Source organism: Equus asinus, chromosome 1, assembly GCF_041296235.1.
Source record: "Equus asinus isolate D_3611 breed Donkey chromosome 1, EquAss-T2T_v2, whole genome shotgun sequence".
In the NCBI taxonomy this organism is placed as follows: Eukaryota; Metazoa; Chordata; class Mammalia; order Perissodactyla; family Equidae; genus Equus; species Equus asinus.
The window spans coordinates 122,389,257-122,409,781 of NC_091790.1; the positions used below are offsets into that span (position 1 = coordinate 122,389,257).

Here is a 20,525-nt window from a genome sequence, read left to right on the forward strand (position 1 = left end):
TGGTCAAATACACATAGCATAACATTTGGCATTTTAGCCATTATAAATGTACAATTCAGAGGCATTGTGTCTTTCTACAGTGCTGTGCAACCGTCACCACTATTTATTTCCTCAACTGTTTCATTATCCTGAACAGAACCTCCATACCCATCAAACAACGACTACTCCTTCCCCTCTTCTCCCAGCCTCTGGTAACCTCTATGGTATTTTTTGTTTCTATAAATTTGCTTTTTCCAGGCATCTCATGTAAATGGAAATGATTCCACTTAGAATTTCACAATATTTGTCCTTTCGTATCTGGCTCATTTCACTGTGTATTCTTTTGGGTCATTTCATTTGAATCAGAACAGGAGGTGGCTAAGCACCTGTGCCTTTGACCCTGTCTTGTCCTACATCATCTCTTAGGGAAGAAAGAAAAAGACATATAACTGCGAAATAAGGCAATGTGAGTTCAGAGTTACAAGTGTCATAGAAAGACAATATTTTTTCATCCTACTGCTCCTATCTACCTGGGAAAAATATATTGTCCTTTGTATCTTTAGTACAAATGTCACCTTCTTATGAAGACTTCCCCGATGCAAAATTAGTCACACTTTCCTTTCTGGTCCTAAAGCACTTCGAACATATTATATTTTGTATTGTTTGCGTATATACCTTCCATCACTGGACTATAAGCAATTCAATGGTTTAGGCCATGTGTTATGCAGAGCTTTGGGTTCACAATGCTTGCATCACTGCCGAAAATATATCTTATGCAAAGGAATAAATCACCAGAAAATTTCACATGTAAAACCAAAGTTTAAAAAAATCTTCGAGTTCACGATCATTAATGTTATCATTTGGCTCAAGCGTTTAATTATCAAGTAATATGTATGCAGGGAAATATAATGATTTTATTAAAGTATTAACTTCATGTCAAAAAATTTGATCATTAATTAATAATAGGGGTAATACGATAATTGGAGGTATAAGATCACTGAGCCTATTAGGATAAACAATAATTACTAAAGCTATATTTGGGGAATTTGCATTATGACTATATTAAGTTATTTAATTATGCCCAAACTCATCCATGGTTGTATAATTTTTGTTTATGCCATTTGAAACATTTTAATTTACTGCATTACATAGCATGGGGCGCCCAAGAATGTGCTTACAGGATCTCATAAATAATGACGCTATTGACATAGATGTGGATGTGCTGTAATTATATTAATTAAAATAATAAGCTAAAATGGGCAGCCAGAGTAGTGTTGAAAACCAATATGTCAGTCCTTAGATGTAAGAAGCTAACATAAAATGTAAAACAGTAAACAGTAATATCAGCAGTGTGTAATAACATGTGAGAGAAAATAAGTCACTGATGGCATACTCCTCTCCTCTCATTTGTAGGGTTGCTGGAGAAAGATAACTGTTGATGACTTTCTGCCTTTTGATGAAGATAACAATCTGTTGCTTCCAGCTACAACCTGTGAATTTGAACTCTGGCCAATGCTTCTGTCTAAAGCTATCATTAAACTGGCAAATGTTGAGTACGTAGAAGGAGAAATTATTGCTTACTTGCATAAAAACAAAAAGGCAAACAACAATTATGAATCTATATTGCATAGCTTTAATTTTTAAAAGTTAATTTAAAAGTTTTCTTTCCAAACAATGTGTACTTTCTAATATAAAAATGAATATGTCAAAGCCACTGATTTGAAGTATTGGATTAGCCAGAAATAAGAAAAAATTCCCCCTAGAAAAAGTACTGAAACTTTGTTCTGTATCCAGTGCTCTCTTACTGTGAACGGAAAGTCAATCAGAGCAAATAATGTGTCAGCTTAATAGGAGAAGTTGTTTTGTACGGGAAAATATTGGTTCATCTAAATCCTGAATAATGTATACTGGAATCCAGTTAAAGTTTTAAGTTCTGTTTATGCAGCAAGAATTTACTAAGTTTGAAAAACCTGAACTGTTCTGAAGGGTGTCAGCGTACTTCTGATGCTTTTGTTAACGTTGGTCCCTTTTTTTTTTTAAAGACTTTATTTTTTTCCTTTTTCTCCCCAAAGCCCCCCGGTACATAGTGGTATATTCTTCATTGTGGGTCCTTCTAGTTGTGGCATGTGGGACGCTGCCTCAGCCTGGCTTGATGAGCAGTGCCATGTCTGCACCCAGGATTTGAACCAACGAAACACTGGGCCGCCTGCAGCGGAGCACGCGAACTTAACCACTCAGCCACGGGGCCAGCCCCAACGTTGGTCCCTTTTAATACATTCATGACAAAACTATTCACATTTCTTGAATGTTCGTGTGAAATCTGCTTGTGTCTTGTATTTCTGCATGGCTTATGCACCAATGCATATGACACTTGTCTGCTACGGTTATTCTTTTAGCTTCCACTTGCAGAGATCTGTGGTCATTCCATTCTGGCCCTAGCAATGGAAAAAGCTTGGACGCTTGAGATGTGAACACATGGCCACTTTGTATCACATGCAGTGGGAGAATTCTCACATACTCTGGGCCAGCTTGAATTTCATCCCCTTCTCCCCCCTGCAGTGTGTCACAGCATCTGGTTTTCAACAGAACACACCCACGTGCTTTTTAACAGACCACTTCAGCTGTTTGCTCAAAGCTCAGCTTCCTCCCCTTCTGTGAACGTAGCACTATCAGTCAGAGGCCTGGTCCGCTTTTCCTGGGTTTTCTTTTGGCTGGGCTTCGTTTTTGTCTCCCAGGGCTACACAACAAAAACAGCCACTCCCACCCGTCCTCTTCATCTCTCTGTTCTCTCAGCAACCCTCAATTTTCTATGGGGAATTTGCTTTCCTCAGCTTGCAAACCCTTAATTTCAAGGTTTTCTGAAAAACTCAGTCGAGATCTTTTTAGAATATTACAAAGTATTCACAGTGATGACAACTATGTTTGTTGATTTGGAAAGAAAATAAGATTCCTAATATTCCTAATTCTCAGACCTAACTAGAAGTTCTGCGAATTAGAGCTGCAAGTCCAGTGAAGCATTAAATGCATGAGCTGGATAATTGGAGAGGCGTTTCATCTTTCTTAAAGCAATAGGTCAGTGGAATTTTATAGCAACTTGAGTAATAGAATTATTGTTTTTTTTAAAAATAAATAAATCCAGCTTGGAAATAAAGGATGAGACTAAATATAAGACATTTCTCAGGCTTTCTAGTGGAAACCAGCACCATGTGGCACAATTTATAATTGTCAGTAAATTTTTCTCAGATTTTATAGTTTATAGTGATTATTTTCGTACTTTATAGTATATAGTGGTTACTTTCTACATTAAAAAATTAATATATAGTGGTTATTTCATATCACTGTGAGATATACAAATGAGAAAGCATTAGTTCTGTGAGGTTTGCACAATCACTTCCTAAATAAGATTACCCAAAGGGGAGTTTAGACTAGACTGTGAGCTATCCCAATAGATTCTTGTTATCCCTGAGATATGTGGGCACATCAAATTCATAATCTGTAGACACCAAACCGATGCAAATTTATAAATGATGGAACGTGTGACTAAGATAGCAAGGCTTCTTTCTGAAGAAAAGGGTATATACGTCAGTCAATACCATCATTCACCACCATTGGCATATGGTTGACTAACCCTATGACTCCTGCGCAGAATAAGGAGATGACATTTATGTGTGTTAATGTAAATAGACTAATCACTTCAGAAAAAAGTAAAAAATAAAAGGACTGAAATGAGAAGAATGATATTTGGTCAATTACAACCTCTGAAATTATCTAAGGATTTAATTAAGAATGTCTGATGCCCATGTTGACCTCCCATGTATGAGACCGACTTAATACACAGCCTCATAGGCATCTTAGAATACTTACTGAAATCAGAAAGATGAAAGACACTGTTCTATTTTTAAAGGAACAACAGGATAGTATATTGAATATATAAAATATATATCTATATTTACATATTTTATAATATATGTACGAATATGTTTATGTATGTGACATTAATATTAATCTACATATTTTAAAAATAAAGCTTACAAGTATGTTTTGTAAATAGACATGGAATTTGATCATTGGATCTATTTAAGTGCTTTAAGAAAATGAGTCGTCTGGCTGTTGGAACAGTGTTTTCTTGTACTATGATGTAAAACCAGTATGACCCCTACGTTTACTATTATATCACTGTTTATTAGAGATTCCTATTCCTTATATGGCTCTCTCTGTTTTCAAGTTTTATTAACTATGCCACTGTGTGTTTGCTCTTTTAGCATCCATGCAGCCGAGAGGCGAGAACTGGGCGAGTTCACGGTTATTCATGCTCTCACAGGGTGGCTACCAGAAGTCATTTCTCTCCAGTAGGTTTGACCATTAAGTTATTTATATTTTTTTATTTCTTCCACACTAAATTTTCTTTAAAATATTCTTAGTCTTTAAGAAAATTTCAAGAAAAGTCAAATTTTACAAAATGTTTGGGGGAATAATATTTTATAGTATTATATAAAATTCCTTCAGAATTTCAGGATAAATTCTGTTTCCTTGCATTATTGTCAATTTAATTCTTAAATATCTGAATTATAAATATTAAAACAATGTTAATTATTTATTATGGTAAAATACTTACAGCCATCCCTATACACTTATGCAGCTACTACACTTATTCAATACACAAACACAAAGGCAAGTTTTAATTGGCCACACATACTAGGAAATAATTAATAATAAAACACCTATTAGGCATTAGACACTTTGATATATTATTTCTCATTAAAAACCACAGTGCTGAGAAGATTATCTTGTTTAATCATCCATATGACCCCATCAGCTAGGTATACGTCATTACAAATGAGGACACTGAGGCTTGGAGTGGTTCAATTCCCCAGAGCTGGGCATATTATACCTGGAGGAGACAAGATTTAAATGTAAGTCTTGCTGGGTCCAAAGCTCACAGTCTTTCTCTCCTATATTCTAGATATATAGAGATTGCTGATCCGTGTCCAAAAAAGAGAGACCATTTAATGTAATGCTTACTTAAAAATTCACAAATACTTTTATTTCATACATAAAGGTTACAGACATACAATTTGATCATATTGCCGTTGCCACTGGAAATTAATCTGGTTAAGGTGTGTAGAAAAGAATTACGTCAATAGATCTGAACATATTATCAATTCAGATGCTGATTTTTACAAGAAGATCAAATCCATGGTAGAGTTATCAATTTGGATCATCTCTGATCTTGGATTGAGGTTGGAAAGCTACCATTCCCCAAGGTCCTGGTTAGCGGAGATTGAAGACAGGCCCTAGTAACATGGATTCTACCATTTAAAGCATCTTTCAGCAGGCTAAGCCAGCTGTTGCTTGGTCCAAATAAAAATATTTGCAGGAAAAAAATGGGAGGGTAGATGTCATCTTTGAAGGACCACTTTCCTGAAGGAGAGCTTACCTTGTGTTTCCATGTTAAGGTAAGGTCCAGATGGCACCCTGTTAGATCTTCTCATGGAAAATCCTTTTCAGATATCTAAGAAAAGAGAATATTTCTGAAATAATATGGGTAATGTTAGTGGAGAGAGGTAGAGAGAGAATTGGATTCAAAAGTATGGACTTTTCTAAAATTTATCTTCAATGTTGATGGAATACTTACAATTTTGCCTTAATTTTCCCTGCCCAGTAGTCAACAAAGACACCAGAGACATGAAATCATCAGAAGTCTAACAGAGAGTGGAAAGAAACAGGAGATCAGAATTATTCACAACTAGAAAATTAGTAAATTAAGAATTGTGAATTTTCTCTTTCTAGAATCATACAGTGAAATCATATATGAAAACTGAAAAGTGTTCATATACTTTCATAATTATGAGACTACATTAGTAATTAATAATAAACTTGAAAGATTTTAGATGTTCAGTTTGCATGAATTTATGGTTGCTTATGAAAATGATATCAGGGGAAAAAGCTGGAGCTTTGGATTCAGAACTATATAGCTAGACTTACATCCTTACACTTTGAATTTCAAGTTATGTGAATTTCACAAGTAATGTAATTTCTCTGGGCCCCAGTTTCTTCATATGTAAAACGGATAAAATGACCTACGATCTATAGTTCTAAAGATTAAGTGAATAGGCGAGTGTGTCAGAAAAAGTAGCTACTGTAAGGTAGAGACATAATTAATGAAAGTTTCTTTCCCTTCCCTGACGACTTTCATTAGATTGTTTAATGTAATCTAGAAATATGTGTGGTAGTTAATAAGCAAACTCTGGAAACAGGAAAATGTCTAAAGAAGAATAAATGAGACTAAATCAGACATTCACACTTATCAGTTTTCTTCTAAATACAACTAAAAAGTAAGAGATAGATATTTTCTTTGATCTAGGTCATAATTTGTAGGATTTTTTTCTTATGAACATTCTACCACATTCCTCATATAATTTTAAATTACAATTATACTATAAAATTCCAAAGTTAATTTGTGTGTGTGTGTATATATATATGTGATTTTAAATGAAAAGAGCGTCATGAAACAGTATATAAGTGATGGTCAAGAAAAGTTTAAGTTGAAATATGGGCGCAATCAACTATCTGCCAAAGGTGCAGGCAGGGGTCAGATACGGCTTCCCGGAGAAAGTGCTGACTTAATGTGAGCCTCCTCTTCTGTTGGTTTGAAGGAAATGAAGGAGGAGGGGTTGAAGGCAGGAGCACAGTCACCAAAGCCATGGTATGTTAAGGGGCGGGATGTTTCTGTTCCTAGGAAGGATTAGAGTGTGCAGAGAAAGCCCCTCAGGGGCTTGGCCTGTTGTAGTCATGGTTTTATAGGGGTCAAGGAGAATTAAAGTTTCAAACTTGTGTTGACTACTGATTTTTTTCCCATGTGAAAATCAGTTAGGGTGAGAAGACTTTTGTGGCATCTCCAGCAAACTCTTTCCCTTCCAGTCTCCCCCAGGAGTACCAAAGGGAAACACTGCTCCATTTGCAACTGTGGGCCTTGCCTCTTATGCTCTACAATTAGTACAATTTTACCATTTGGAACAAAAAAAAAAAGACCTTCTAACTTGCCATATTATACTAGAAACACAATGGGTAACATGTCTGCGTGGATATTAGAAGTCTGACAGTTTCAAATGAAGAGATGACTCTTTTCTTGGCAAACGTCTCTGCTCTTGGTGTAGTTGATTGGTGAATAAAGCACCCCACCACTCCATATTTAAGCCTAACTGTCTAAGAATTTATATAGTCTCATCCTATCATATTTGAATATTTCTCTTTCATAGCGTAACATTTTTTATATTGTAGAGGGGGAAAAAATGGGCTTTGAATTCAGAAAGATCTGTTTGAATCTTGATTCTATCATTTGCTAGTTGTGTGACTGCATAAATTTTACAACCTCTTAAACCTCAATTAGGTTTGTAATGTCTATGTTGCAGAGCTGTTGTGGGATTAAATGCAAAACTAAAATATATTGGGTGCCCACTATCTGCCAGGCACTGGAGATCCAATGATAACTAGCAGGCAGTTCAGGCATCGGAGCAAATCACAGATGCAGAAGGAAACTGATTATTATTCTCAAGTCACCAGTTCATCTTGCTTTTTTTCTTCAGAGAAAGTCTTAATGAGTGAGTGGTCTATACATACTGTATCTCTTCACCTCCCAGTAGCTTCCTGCCTGATTCTTTGTGCTTCCTTCTCTACCACACTATTGAAACCACTCTTCTTAAGGTCCACAGAGACCTTAACATTGTCAAATCCAGGGGTCACCTCTCTTGACCCATTTACTTGGCAACCTAGCATTTAACCAAGAGCAACTCTTTCCTCTTGCAAATCCACCTGGCTTCCACAACAACATACTCTCTAGATTTCTCTCCTGTCCGATTTGCTGCTCTGTCTCAGCCTTCTTGGATGGTTCCTCAACCCCTGCTCAACCACTGAATGGTGGTATACAGCACAGCTCCCTCCTGTCCTGTGACCTTAAATAGCACTCTAGCTAACAGTGACTTACCAGTTCGCATTGCCATGCCTCATCACCTTTTCCTGCATTCTAGTCTGTACTTATACACCACTACTTAATTCATGTAGCTATGTGGACATCAAAAATTTATCTCAAACTTAAAATATCCAGAAAGAAACTAATTCTCAACCTCCCAAACCTGTACCTTTCCTAGAAGGCCTCATCTTAGTACATTACACCATTGTTCACCCAGTTACTTGAGCAAAAAAAAAATTAGGTGGAATTTTTGTTCACTCATTTTCCTTACCTCTCACATACAACTCCTTACTGATCTTTGTCAATAGCATCTCCTCCACTCATTCTGAATTATTCATTTTTCTGCATCTCTCTTATTATCATCCTAGATCGACTCACCATCATGGCTCACATGCACAATGCAACAGCTTCACAACTGGTCCTCCTGTGTCTAACTTACCCTTCTCTGGTTAATTCTCTACATGGAAATCAGAATAATTTTTTTTTTCATAAGGAAGATTGGCCCTGAGCTAATATCTGTTGCCAATCTTCCTCTTTTTGCTGAGGAAGATTAGCCCTGAGCTAACATCTGTGCCAATCTTCCTCTATTTTGTATGTGAGTTGCTGCCACAGTGTGGTCGTGGCCACTGACGAGTGGTGTAGGTCTGCACCCAGGACTGAATCCTTGTGGCCAAAGCAAAGCACACTGAACTTGACCACGAGGCCACAGGGTCAACCCCGGAATAATTTTTAATACATAAATCAGATCATATCACTTGCCTTGCTTAAAGCCTTTCAGTAGTTAACCAATACACTCAAATGAAATTTTAAAATCTTCATGCTGTGCCTTAGGGATCTGTACTGTCTGACTCTTGCACAATCTCCAACCTCATCCCTGACTTCATCTCTGTCTTGGCAACCACTAGCTAGCCGACTACATTTTCATTCCGTTTCTCAAATATACTAAACTCATTGTCTTTCATGGTCTTTACACAAGCTCTTCTTTGTTTTTGCCTGGAACAATCTTCCATCAGATATTCACTTGGCTTGGTATATCATAATATTTAGGTCTCTCCAAGCTTAAATATCAACTCCTCAGACAGGCCTCCTGACCATGAAGTCTAAATTATTCCTTTCCCAAGTTATGTCATATACGATTGTCCATTATTCATTTTCATCATGGAAGTTATCAATGCCTGTTATCCTTTCTTTCTCTCGTATCCATCCACTGGGATGGTAAAGTGCATGAGAGTAGGGACCCTTTTTGTCTTGCTCAGTCTTGTGCCATCTGTGCCTTAGAATGACAACACTGAATGACTAGTACCCAGTATGTTCTCAAGAGATGTTGGTCAATTGAGTAGCTTAAAAAGTATTTTAAAAGGCTGTACTAGAAGTATAAAAGTGTAAGAGATTCATTGGGAACTCAGAGCAGGAACGTATAGTTTACTTCCCCCAGAAAGTACACTTGAACTGATCTCAAAGGATTGGTTGAAATCAGTGCAGCTGATTGAGGTAGAGAAGCCAGCTCAGAGAATAAAGAATAACATGGAAGCACAAGAGAGGAGGGTGTACTCCCAGAAGCACACGTGGTTCTACGTGACTAGATTATGTGCGGCTGGATTCTAGAGGAGGGGTGAGTGTGGGGGTGGAGAGGAGCAAAATAGACAAAGGCCTTTTATGCCAAGGTAAGGCATTTTCACAGCTTTCTGACAGTGATGGAATGTCATTGAGGGATTTTAGACAGGAGGATGATCCTGTCATAACAGTCTTGCGATCACCCGGAGCAGTAGAAGCAGTGGTGGGACTGAAACAGGGGGGCTGGCGTGTGCGGAATTCCAGAGGAGTTTGGTGGGGGCTTCTAGAGAGGAGGTGGTGACAAGGCTGGAGAAAAGGTCGTCTACTGCAGTAAGAGGAGACAGGATCAAAGGGACATAGTGTTTTATTTGATGCGTGTCTCAAGGAGAGAGACTTGGTCATCCTCAGTTTTCTAACTTGACCCATAAGTAGAAGGTAGTGGCAGGATGTTCTTGCTTATTAATTGGTTGATTGTTTTTGGACAGGCATCTATTAGGCGATTGTATACATAGGCTTGGCTGTCTGGAGAGTGGTTGGAGCTGGACCTAATAATTCAAGGATTATGGTTCATTGTCAAGACCAATGTCAAAGAGCTTACTGCCTATGTTTTCTCTAGGAGTTTTATGGTTTCAGGTCTTACGTTCAAGCCTTTAATCCATTTTGAGTTGATTTTTGTGTATGATGTAAGATAATGGTCTACTATCATTCTTTTGCAAGTGGCCATCCAGTTTTCCCAGCACCATTTATTGAAGAGACTATCTATTCCATATTGTATATTCTTGGCTCCTTTGTAATAAATTAATTTACCATATATATATAGGTTTCTTGCTGGGTTCTATATTCCATTCCATTGATCTATTGTCTGGTTTTATGGCAATATCATACTGCCTTGATTACTCTAGCTTTTTGTTATAGTTTGAATAGGAGCATGATGCCTCCAGCTTTGTTCTTCTTTCTCAAGATCGCTATGGCTACTTGGGGTCTTTTGTAGTTCCATACAAATTTTAAGATTCTTTGTTCTGTTTCTGTGAAAAATGCCATTGGAATTTTGGTAAAGATTGCATTGAATATGTAGATGACTTTAAATAGTATGGAGATTTTAACTATTAATTCTTCCTATCCATGAGCATGGAATATCTTTCCACTTATTTATGTCTTCAATTTGTTTTATCAACATCATATTGTTTTAAATGTGCAAATCTTTTACCTCCTTGGTTACATTTATTCCTAGGCATTTTATTCTTTTTGATGTAATTGTAAATGGGGTTCTTTTCTTAATTTCTCTTTCTAGTAGCTCATTATTAGTGTATACAAATGCAACTGATTCTTGTATATTGATTTTATATCCTGCAATTTTGCTAACCTGTTTATTAGTTCTAACAGTTTTCTGGTGGTGACTAGGGTTTCTTATATATAATATCACAGCATCTGAAAATAGTGAGCATTATTTCTTCCTTTCCAATTTGGATGCCCTTTATTTCTTTTTCTTGCCTAATTGCTCTGGCTGGGACTTCCAGTATTATGTTTAATGAAACTGGTGAGAGTGGGCATCCTTGTCTTGCTCCTGATCTTAGAGGAGAGTTGTTAGCTTTCTAATGTAGAGTATGACATTGGCTGTGGGATTGTCATATATGGCCTTTATTATGTTGAGATACACTCCTCTATATCCACTTTGTTGAGAGTTTTTAACATAAATGGATGTTGAATTTTGTTAAATGCCTTTTCTACATCTATTGAGATCATGTGATTTTTATCCTTCATTTTGTTAATGTGGTGTATCACATCAAGTGATTTGTGGATGTCGAACCATCCTCACATCTCTGGAATAAATCCCAGTGATCATGGTGTATGATCCTTTTAATGTGTTGTTGAATTCAGATTGCTTACACACACACACACACACACACACATATATATATATATATTTTTTGGTGAGGAGGATTGGCCCTGAGCTAACACCTGTTCCAATCTTCCTCTTTCTGCTTGAGGAAGAGTGGCCCTGAGCTAACGTCTGTGCCCATCTTCCTCTATTTTCTATGTGGGTTGCTACCACAGCCTGGCTTATTGAGTGGTATAGGTCCACACCTGGGATTCAAACCCACGATCCCAGGCCACCAAAGCAGAATGTGCCTAACTTAACCACTACGCCACTAGGCCAGCCTCCAGGTTGCTAATATTTTGTTGAAGATTTTTACATCTATGTTCATCAGGGATTTGGGCCAATAATTTTCTTTTCTTGTGGTGTCCTTGTCTGGTTTTTGTATCAGGGTAATACTGACCTCCTAAAATGAGTTAGGAACTGTTCCCTCCTCTTCCATTTTTTGGAATGGTTGGAGAAGGATTGGTATTAATTCATTGAATGTTTGGTAGAATTCACCAGTGAAGCCATCTCATCCTGGACTTCTGTTTGTTGGGAGTGTTTTGATTACTGGTTCAATCTTTTTACTAGTAGTCGGCCTGTTCAGAATTTCTATTTCTTCATGATTCAGTCTTTGTAGGTTGTATGTTTCTAGGAATTTATCCATTTCTTCTAGGTTGTTTAATTTGTTGTTGTATAATTGTTCATAGATTGTCTTATGATTCTTTGTATTTATGTGGTACCAGTTTTAACATCTCCTCTTTCATTTCTGATTTTATTTGAATCCTCTCTCTTTTTTCCTTGGTGAGTCTAGCTAAAGATTTGCTAGTTTTGTTTATCTTTTCAAAAAAACAGTTCTAAATTTCACTGATCTTTTCTATTGTCTTGTTAGTCTCTATTTCATTTATTTTTGCTCTTATCTTTGCTATTTCCTTCTCTCTGCTAATTTTGAGTTTTGTTTGTTCTAGTTTTCTAGTCCTTGAGACCTAAACTTAGATTCTTTATTCGAGATCTTTCTTGTTTCTTGTTGTAGGCGTTTCTCGTTATGAACTTGCCTTCTGGAACTGTTTTTGATGCATCTCATTAATTTTGGTATATTATATTACCAATCTCATTTTTCAAGGTATTTTGTATTTTTCTTTTGATTTCTTTGTTGGCCTATTGCTTGTTCAGTAGCATGTTTTTTAATCTCCACAGATGTATATTCTGTTGCTTTTGAATGGAATGTTCTATATATGTCTGTTAAGTCAATCTGGTCTAACATGTCATTCAAGGCCATTGTTTCCTTATTGATTTTCTGTCTGGATAATCTATCCATTGGTGAAAGTGAGGTATTAGAGTCCCCTACTATTATTGTGTTGCTGTTTATTTCTGCCTTCAGTTCTGTTAACATTTGCTTTATATATTGAAGTGCTCCTATGTTGGGTGCATAAATATTTATATTTACAAATATATTCCCTTGTTGGATTGACCTTTTTATCATTATATAATAACCTTCTTTTCTCTTATTACAGTCTTTGTCTTAAAGTTTCTTTTGTCTGATATAACTACTCCAGCTTTCTTTTGGTTTCCAATACATGAAATATTTTTTCCTATTCCTTCACTTTCAGTCAGTACGTACGTCTGAACTGAGTCTCTTTTAGGCAGCATACATATTGGTCTTGGTTTTTTTTCAGTCTTTTCAGCTGCTCTATGGCTTTTGATTAGAGAATTTAGTCCATTACATTTAAGGTAATTATTCATAGGTGTGTACTTATTGCCATTTTGTTCCTTGTTTTCTGTTTGGTATTTCTTTTGTTCCTTTCTTCTTCTCCTGCTCTCTTCCTTTGTGACTTGATAATTTTTCTATAGTGGTATGCTGATATTCCTGTCTCTTTATCTTTTGTGTATCTACTATAGGTTTTTGCTTTGTGGTTACCTTGAGGCTTATATTAAACAGCCTATATTTATAACAATATATTTTAAGTTGATTATAAGTTAAATTTGAATGCATTCTAAAGCTCTATAATTTTACTCCCCCCCCAAGTATTTTGTTTTTGATTTTGCAATTTATTTATTTTTATCTTGTATGTCCATTAACAAGTATGACAAAGTTATTTTTACTACTTTTGTCCTTTTACTTTCATACTAGTTTTGTAAGTGATTAACTCGCCACTTTTACAGCATTAAATTATTCTGAATTTTCCTATATATTTACCTTTACCAGGGAGATTGATACTTTTCTATGTTTTCCTACTACTAATTAACATCGTTTTGTTCCAGCTTAAACAAGTTCCTTTAACATTTCTTGTAAAGTCAGTCTAATGGTGATGAACTCCTTTAGCTTTTGCTTTTCTGGAAAATTCTTTATTTCTTCTTCAATTCTGAAGGACAGCTTTGTCTGGCAGAGTATTCTTGGTTGGCAGTTTTTTCTTTCAGCACTTTGAGTATACCATATCACTCCCTTCTGGCTTGTAAAGTTGCTGCTGACAAATCTGCTGTTGTCTTATGAGGGTTCCCTCATACTTAACAAGTTATTTTTCTCTTTTTGATTTTAAGATTCTCTTTTTGCCTTATCTTTTGACATTTTAATCCTTAAATGTCTTGATGTGAATCTCTTTGGGTGCATCTTATTTGGAAATCTCTGCGGTTCCTGGATCTGATGTCTATTTTCTTCCCCAGATTAGGGAAATTTTAAGCCATTATTTCTTTAGTTAACTTTTCTGCCCTTTTTCCTCTCTTTCCCTTCTGGGGTCCCTATAATGTGTTCTTTTGTTTGGAATATATTCCTTTGTTTCTTCATTTTCCTTGACTCTCTGTACTGATTTCTAGATTACTAATGTACTGACTACTGATTAGATAAAACAGATACCTCTCCTGCTCTTGAAGAAGTGGGCTCATGTCAGAGAGTAACCTTTTTGTTCAACTCTGCCCTAGCTCTTGGTTGTCTCTTAAATCTATGTGATGGACCACACAGCCTACTTTATTTTTAGAGCCTCCCAGTAGTTGACAGTTTGCCAAGACCTGTCAGTGTCCCAAAGGGGAGGATCTCAGTCAGCACCTAGATTCAGCCTGATTGGAAGCCAGCCCTGAGCTAACAAATTTTAAAGTATGCAAATAGACTGAAACAAGTCAGAGGAAGACTGGGAGATGGGCATTTCTGTCTGCTCTGACACCTCAGATGATAGCCAATTAAGAACTGTCTTTCTTTGCTACCAGCCCATTGAACCAGTTAACTCAAACCCCACTGGCCACCAGAGCCATGCTAGCAACGGATGTGTTCTCTGGGCCATAAACAGAAAACCTGAGGCACCAGATGTTTGTACAAGCTCCTTTCTGGGAGACACCAAGGGAGAGCACAAAAATGGCTCCTACCAGAGAGGATTGTAGTTGGCTCCTAGATGTGACTTTAATTAGAAGTCTGCCCCTCAGGCTACGGCTATGAAGATAAGCTAATAGGCCTCTCTCACAGAAAGTCTAGGAATGCCTTTCAGTCTGCCATCTCTGCCTGTTGTGGGGGGAGGTAGCTGGTTAAGAGCTGTTTAACTGTCCTGCAGGACCCATGAATGAAAGCTCCACTGACCACTGGAGCCACTTGATCAAGAGGCATCTCCCGGACAGCAGCTGCAAAAATCAGGGCGCCAGATGTAAAACTTAGGGCACCAGATGTGTTTATCTGCTCCCCTCCAGGAAATACCGGCACTCCAGAGAATGGCAGAGGGAGAGCGTGAAGATAGTGCCCACCCTCCAAGATCTCTAAAGAGGATTACTGTTGGCCCATAGATGTGTGTTTAATTAGCAACCAGCCCCTCAGGCCAATGTTCTAAGATAAGCAAATAAGCCTCTTTCAGGAAGTTTGGATTCTTTTCAGTCGCTGCCTCTGCACTGGGCCCTGGGGTGTGTGAGTTGTACGAGGCTTATAAGAACTCTTTCTGAGTTTGCTATAGCTCCTGGGTCTTGTGGATGCAAGCTCCAGGGGCTTCCAAAGCTAGACATTTTGGAGGCTCATCTGTCAAATGCAGTTCTTAAAAGTTGAGGCGCCAGATGTGAGGTCAAACCTTTTGCTCTTCAGAGAGAAGCTCAGAGTTGTGAGTTTCCTCCAACTGTGGGTCACCATGCTGGGAGCGGCGTTTATGGCAACATTGTGTCTTAGCCTCTCTTACCTGCAATGATGTGGATTTGTTTCTCTTTCATCAGGTGTGTAGAAGTTGCTCAGCCCAGTTTTGCTTTTTTTCAGAGGAAATTGTATGTAGCTGTAGATTTGGTGTGTCCACAGGAATTAATGAGTTCAGGATCCTCCTATGTCACCATCTTGAACTAGAACTCCATGTTTAGTCTCTGCATAGCAAAGCCCAGCACACAGTAGGCACTCAGTCAAAGCTTGTTGAATGAATGAATGCATAGTGTTTTTTAACTAAAAGTTGAAGTAACTATTGAAATTAGTCTTGTGAAATAGCAAGTTGATTTTTTCTGTCGGTAATTTCTTGACGTGAACTAAAGACCTTAATTTGGAAATTAATGTTGATGTGTTTTATCTAAGCCCAGGATATAAGGACAAAGTTTGGGAGCTCTTGAAAGAAATATTGCCTGAATTTAAGCTGTCAGATGAGTCCAGCTCTGAAAGCAAAATAACAGTGGTAGATACCAAATTAAAAGAACCAGCGAAGGAAGTGAAAGATGGCAAAGAATTCAAACCTGAAAGCTCAGTGACAACACTAAAGACACCTGAAAAAAGTGACAAAATTCCAAAGGGTAAGACATTTTATATCACAATGTTATTCAATACGGATATTGTATATAAACACTTTACAATCATTTCTGAATTTAATGATTCTTTATTTTCATTATCATTTATTAGGTGTTGTGAAAATGGTTTAGATCCTTCCTTTCTAAGATTTTAGAATTCATAATAGTGTTTACTATATGTTAATTATATTCCATATTTTACTGCCTTTAAAAATCAAAGGCAATTATATATTTTGATGATACTAAATTTATATAGTATTAATATAGAAAGAGACATTAAGTTTTCAATTTCCATCAATCACATCTTTCTTATATGTAGAGTGGAATGGACCAAAATAGCAGAGGAGAAAGGTTATACCATTTTTTTCAAGAAATGTGAAATGGACACAGATTAGATTATGATTTGCTAGCCATTTATTGTAAGGTAGAAGTACAAATTTGAAAAATACAATTTCAAGTTATTTTACTGAGTGTAAGATTATTTCTCTTTTTAAAATGGGAAATATATTGAGTAATTATTTAATTTATATTTTCTAAAGTATTTCATGTAGCTGTGCATGTGAACAATAATGCTGGTATAGTAAATAGAATTAAATATACTAGAAAATACCAAGACTTTTTGTATACTTTGATAATATCTATAACGATCTTTCGAATATTTGTTTTATAAAAAATTGATATTCTGTCTGAATTATTCTTTATCAAGGTCTTATCTACCAGCATTGCCCATAGTATATTGTACATAAATTATTACTGTAAATATTCCTCAAAAATACACCAAGATCAAGTGTGTGAGTGATATGTGCCTATTATAGGCCCTTTTTGAAATGACCTAATATGAATTAATTTATGAAAGAAAGCAAATAAAAAGAAGCCTAATCAATTTTTTTATCCAGTATATCTGAATTAATTTGAACCTAGAAACCTTTTCTCATGTATCAGAAGTTAACATCCATCTATCCATCAATCCATCCATCCATTCAAATATACTACTTACTTAGTAGAATACCAGTAAATGTTCCAGGAGTTAGTGATAATTTGGTAAACAAAATCAGACGTGGAACTCAATTCCTAGAGCTTATTGTCTAGTGAGAGAGTCTAACATTAATTTAAAAAACATAATCATATACTAAGACATGAGCCTTGAAGGGAAATATATGAAACTATGGGAGTTCATATGGGGGATCTAGTCTGGGACATCAGGGAAGAATTCCCTAAGGAATTTTGAGCTGTGTTTGCAAAGAAGAGAGGGCTGTCTAGAGGAAGATCAGGGAGCGTGGAAGGAAGAGCATTCCAAGTAGAGGGAACAGCAGATATAAAGGTCATGGGCAGTAGGAGGAATGACCAATGGTAGAAGATGTGTTTAACTGGAGAAGAGGATGTGAGGAATACAGTAGTTTGAGAAGAACATGGAGAAGTAGGTAGGAGAGTGATCATATCAACTCTTCTAGGTCATGTTAAGATTGTTGATCTTTATCATAAGAGCAATTGACAGCTAATGAAGAGTTTAGAGTAGAGTCATGATCTAATTCACATTTTCAAAAGAATATTCTGGTTTTCTGAGAAGAAAAGACTTTGGGGTGGGGGTGGCGACAGGGACCTTTCAGGGCTCAGTTACATGAGTGGACATGGAAAAAACAGTTTGGAGACTGTCGCATCAGCTCACGTCAGAGACGGTGGTAGCTTGGAGCAGGGAAGTAAGGTAGTCAGAGTGGAGAAGCAGATCAGGTGAATGATTTGAAAAATATTTGAAAAGTAAAAAATGTGATACCTTTAACTGGGATGAGAAAGACTAAAAGAGGAATGACTTTATGAGGAGAGACTACAAAATCATTTTGAACACATTGAATTTGAGGTGCCTTTTAAGAAAATCAGGTGGACTTTTCATGTCAGAAGTTCTAGGCTGGTGATATACCTTTGGGAATCATCGAGAAATACATGCTAAATTCAACTAAGGATGATATCCCCAAGAAGACAGCATAGAGTGAGAAAATTAGGAAGCTTCCGACTGAGCCTGAAAGCTAAACATCTGAGAGCTAGGTACAAAATGATGAGCTGGCAGAGGAGGCTGAGGGATGGCCAGAGAAGCAGGAAGAAAACCAGTAGAGCACGTTGCTGTTGAAGTCAAAGGAAAAGAATGTTTCAAGAAGCAGAGAGATAGTCTGTGTCAAATAGTAAGAGTTGAAATATGATGAGAACTCCAGATTCTCTGTTGGATTTTGTGATGTGGAGGTCCTTGGGCAATGGTGGAAGGTGGGAGTGGAAGACGTATTGGAGAGGGGTAAGAAGTAAGTGGAGCGCAAAATAATGTACAAACAACCCTGTTAGAAGTTTGTGAAGAACAGGAGACTACAAAGTGGAAGCTGAGACGGACTATGTGGACTCATACAGGATATTAATATTTTTCATGTATTGGGGGAGAACTGAGTATTTTTAAGTGAAGATTGAGAGAATACAGTTGAGATGACAGCAATAGTGTAAGCTTCCTGAGAAGGCAGGAAGAGCAGCATTAAGAGAGCCCAGAGGGAGGGACTGGACCAACCCAGGGGAGCCACAGTCTCTTCATTCACCCTGGTGGGCCCCGGGCACGGAAGGGGACAGACGCAAATGCCAGTGGGTGAACAGGTTTGTTAGGGAGAAGCTGAGGGGTTCTGACAAAAGGCTTCTATTTTCTCTCTTCATCGGCAGCCTATCTTGGAACTGAGAGTGAGGTGGAGGTGGAAGACGAAGGTTCTCATGGTGATATAAAATACATATGGCAGAGGTTTGCCAAACTAAGGGGAGGCTGTCTGCTGTAGGACTCAGCTGCTAGCTTTATTCAGAGTGGGGTTTGCTAGATGGGTGGGATGAAATGACAGAGGAGGGACACATTTATTTAGGGCATTGGCAAAAACACGTTTTTGTAAACGTTGTTGCATACTATCCAAATTTCTATGTGAAATAGTGTATTTTTTCTATTTATAATTTTTACTATGTATTATTTTATTTCTAAATTCTGAATTCTGAATAGGAGGTTGAAGGATTTTATAGTCTTATTTTAAAATCATACATGAAATCATATATTGCGAGCTAAAATTAATTTTATTGAGTTGTCAAATATGCGTGGAAAACCTACAAAATGAAATTCTGATAACCTATTTTCTAAATCTTAGTTTCCCAGTTAAATGTCTCATCTTATGATTTAAGTGACAGTTATCTTCAGTTTTGTATCTAACCTTGATGTTAAATCTACTGTAAAAGCTAAGATATAGACAGGTTTACTTTAGAAGCTAAGGAACATTACCAGGTGTTAATGTCATAGTATTTATTTATACAAGTTTTTAAAAGATGAACAACCTGACCAATGGCAATTACAAATTTAGCAGAAGATGAGAGAACGAAATGGCAGCAATCTGAAATTTCTGTTTCAGAATTGGAAGGACCTTGTTAGGGAATAAAAAATCTTGGAGGATTTTTTTTTTTTTTGAGTTGAAGGCGACATGTTTCATAGAAATGTAAATATGAATAGAAATTCAAATGGTGCAGAATTTTACCACACAAGTCATGTTGGCAAGAAGATGTTGGTTTGTGGATGTTGGTTGGCATCTAGGCTGCACCAGAAGAACTCCTGGAGACAGAAAGTTGTACTTCCTTGAGGTGGAGGCTCCAAATAAGGACCATCTGAGAGGGCTTCACATTTAGGACTTGACTTTAAGTACGTGCTTTGCTGCTTTTTCTTTTTAAGATGAGAAAATTAGCCTGACCCTATAATTTTAGGTAAATAAATTATATTTAAATGATCATCTCCATTTACCATAAAAATATGTGTAATCAATAATAAATAATGCTGCCTGTCTTTCACAACACATGTCAATTTTCAAAGTTTTCTCTTGCTTTATTTTAATGTTTCTAACTGGAGATGAGTAGTGTTTTGGGAAATTTGTGTCAATTGTTTTACATTTAAATAACATTATTGTTTTGACCTTTTCTTCAACACAGCAACTGAATAAGAAATATAGTTTGAGGTTTTGTAGCTAAAGGATTACATTTTTTTAATGTGTTAGAGAAAGCAGATGCGAAAGACCTTGGGAAGAAGCGGAGTAAAGATGGAGAAAAGGAAAAGGAAAAAGACAAATTCAAATGGTCACTGCACGGCTCCCGACCCTCGTCAGACGTCCAGCACTCTCTGCTGTCTCTGTCAGACTGTAAGCTCTCAGCCTCCTCCAACAGTAGCTCTCTAGCTCTTGCCTAAAATGTTGGAAAACTCTGGAGCATAGAAATGTGTTTTCTGTTTAGACATATCTAAATAAGCCTGTCCAAGGTTGCCCACAATTGTGAGGCCCTCAGATGGGCTGCCTACTGGGGCAAGAGCCCACACATGAGACAGAAGCCAAGGTTGGCCAACTTCTTATGGTACAACCGTCACAGGAGAAGTGTTTACAGGAAGGAGGGCATATACTA

The 20,525-nt window shown here is 37.0% G+C and overlaps 1 protein-coding gene across 4 annotated transcripts in view; it reads left to right on the top strand.

Moving 5' to 3' along the window:
• The window catches only part of ADGB (androglobin), a 172,883-nt gene that overhangs the window by 48,606 nt on the left and 103,752 nt on the right, over positions 1-20,525 (top strand). For all 4 annotated transcript variants that reach the window (XM_070506834.1, XM_014850646.3, XM_070506839.1 and 1 more), the window contains exons 6-9: positions 1,393-1,532; positions 4,242-4,328; positions 15,880-16,091; positions 20,129-20,269. In XM_070506834.1, coding sequence (XP_070362935.1) covers positions 1,393-1,532; positions 4,242-4,328; positions 15,880-16,091; positions 20,129-20,269 — 580 coding nt within the window. The remainder of the gene's footprint in view (positions 1-1,392; positions 1,533-4,241; positions 4,329-15,879; positions 16,092-20,128; positions 20,270-20,525) is intronic.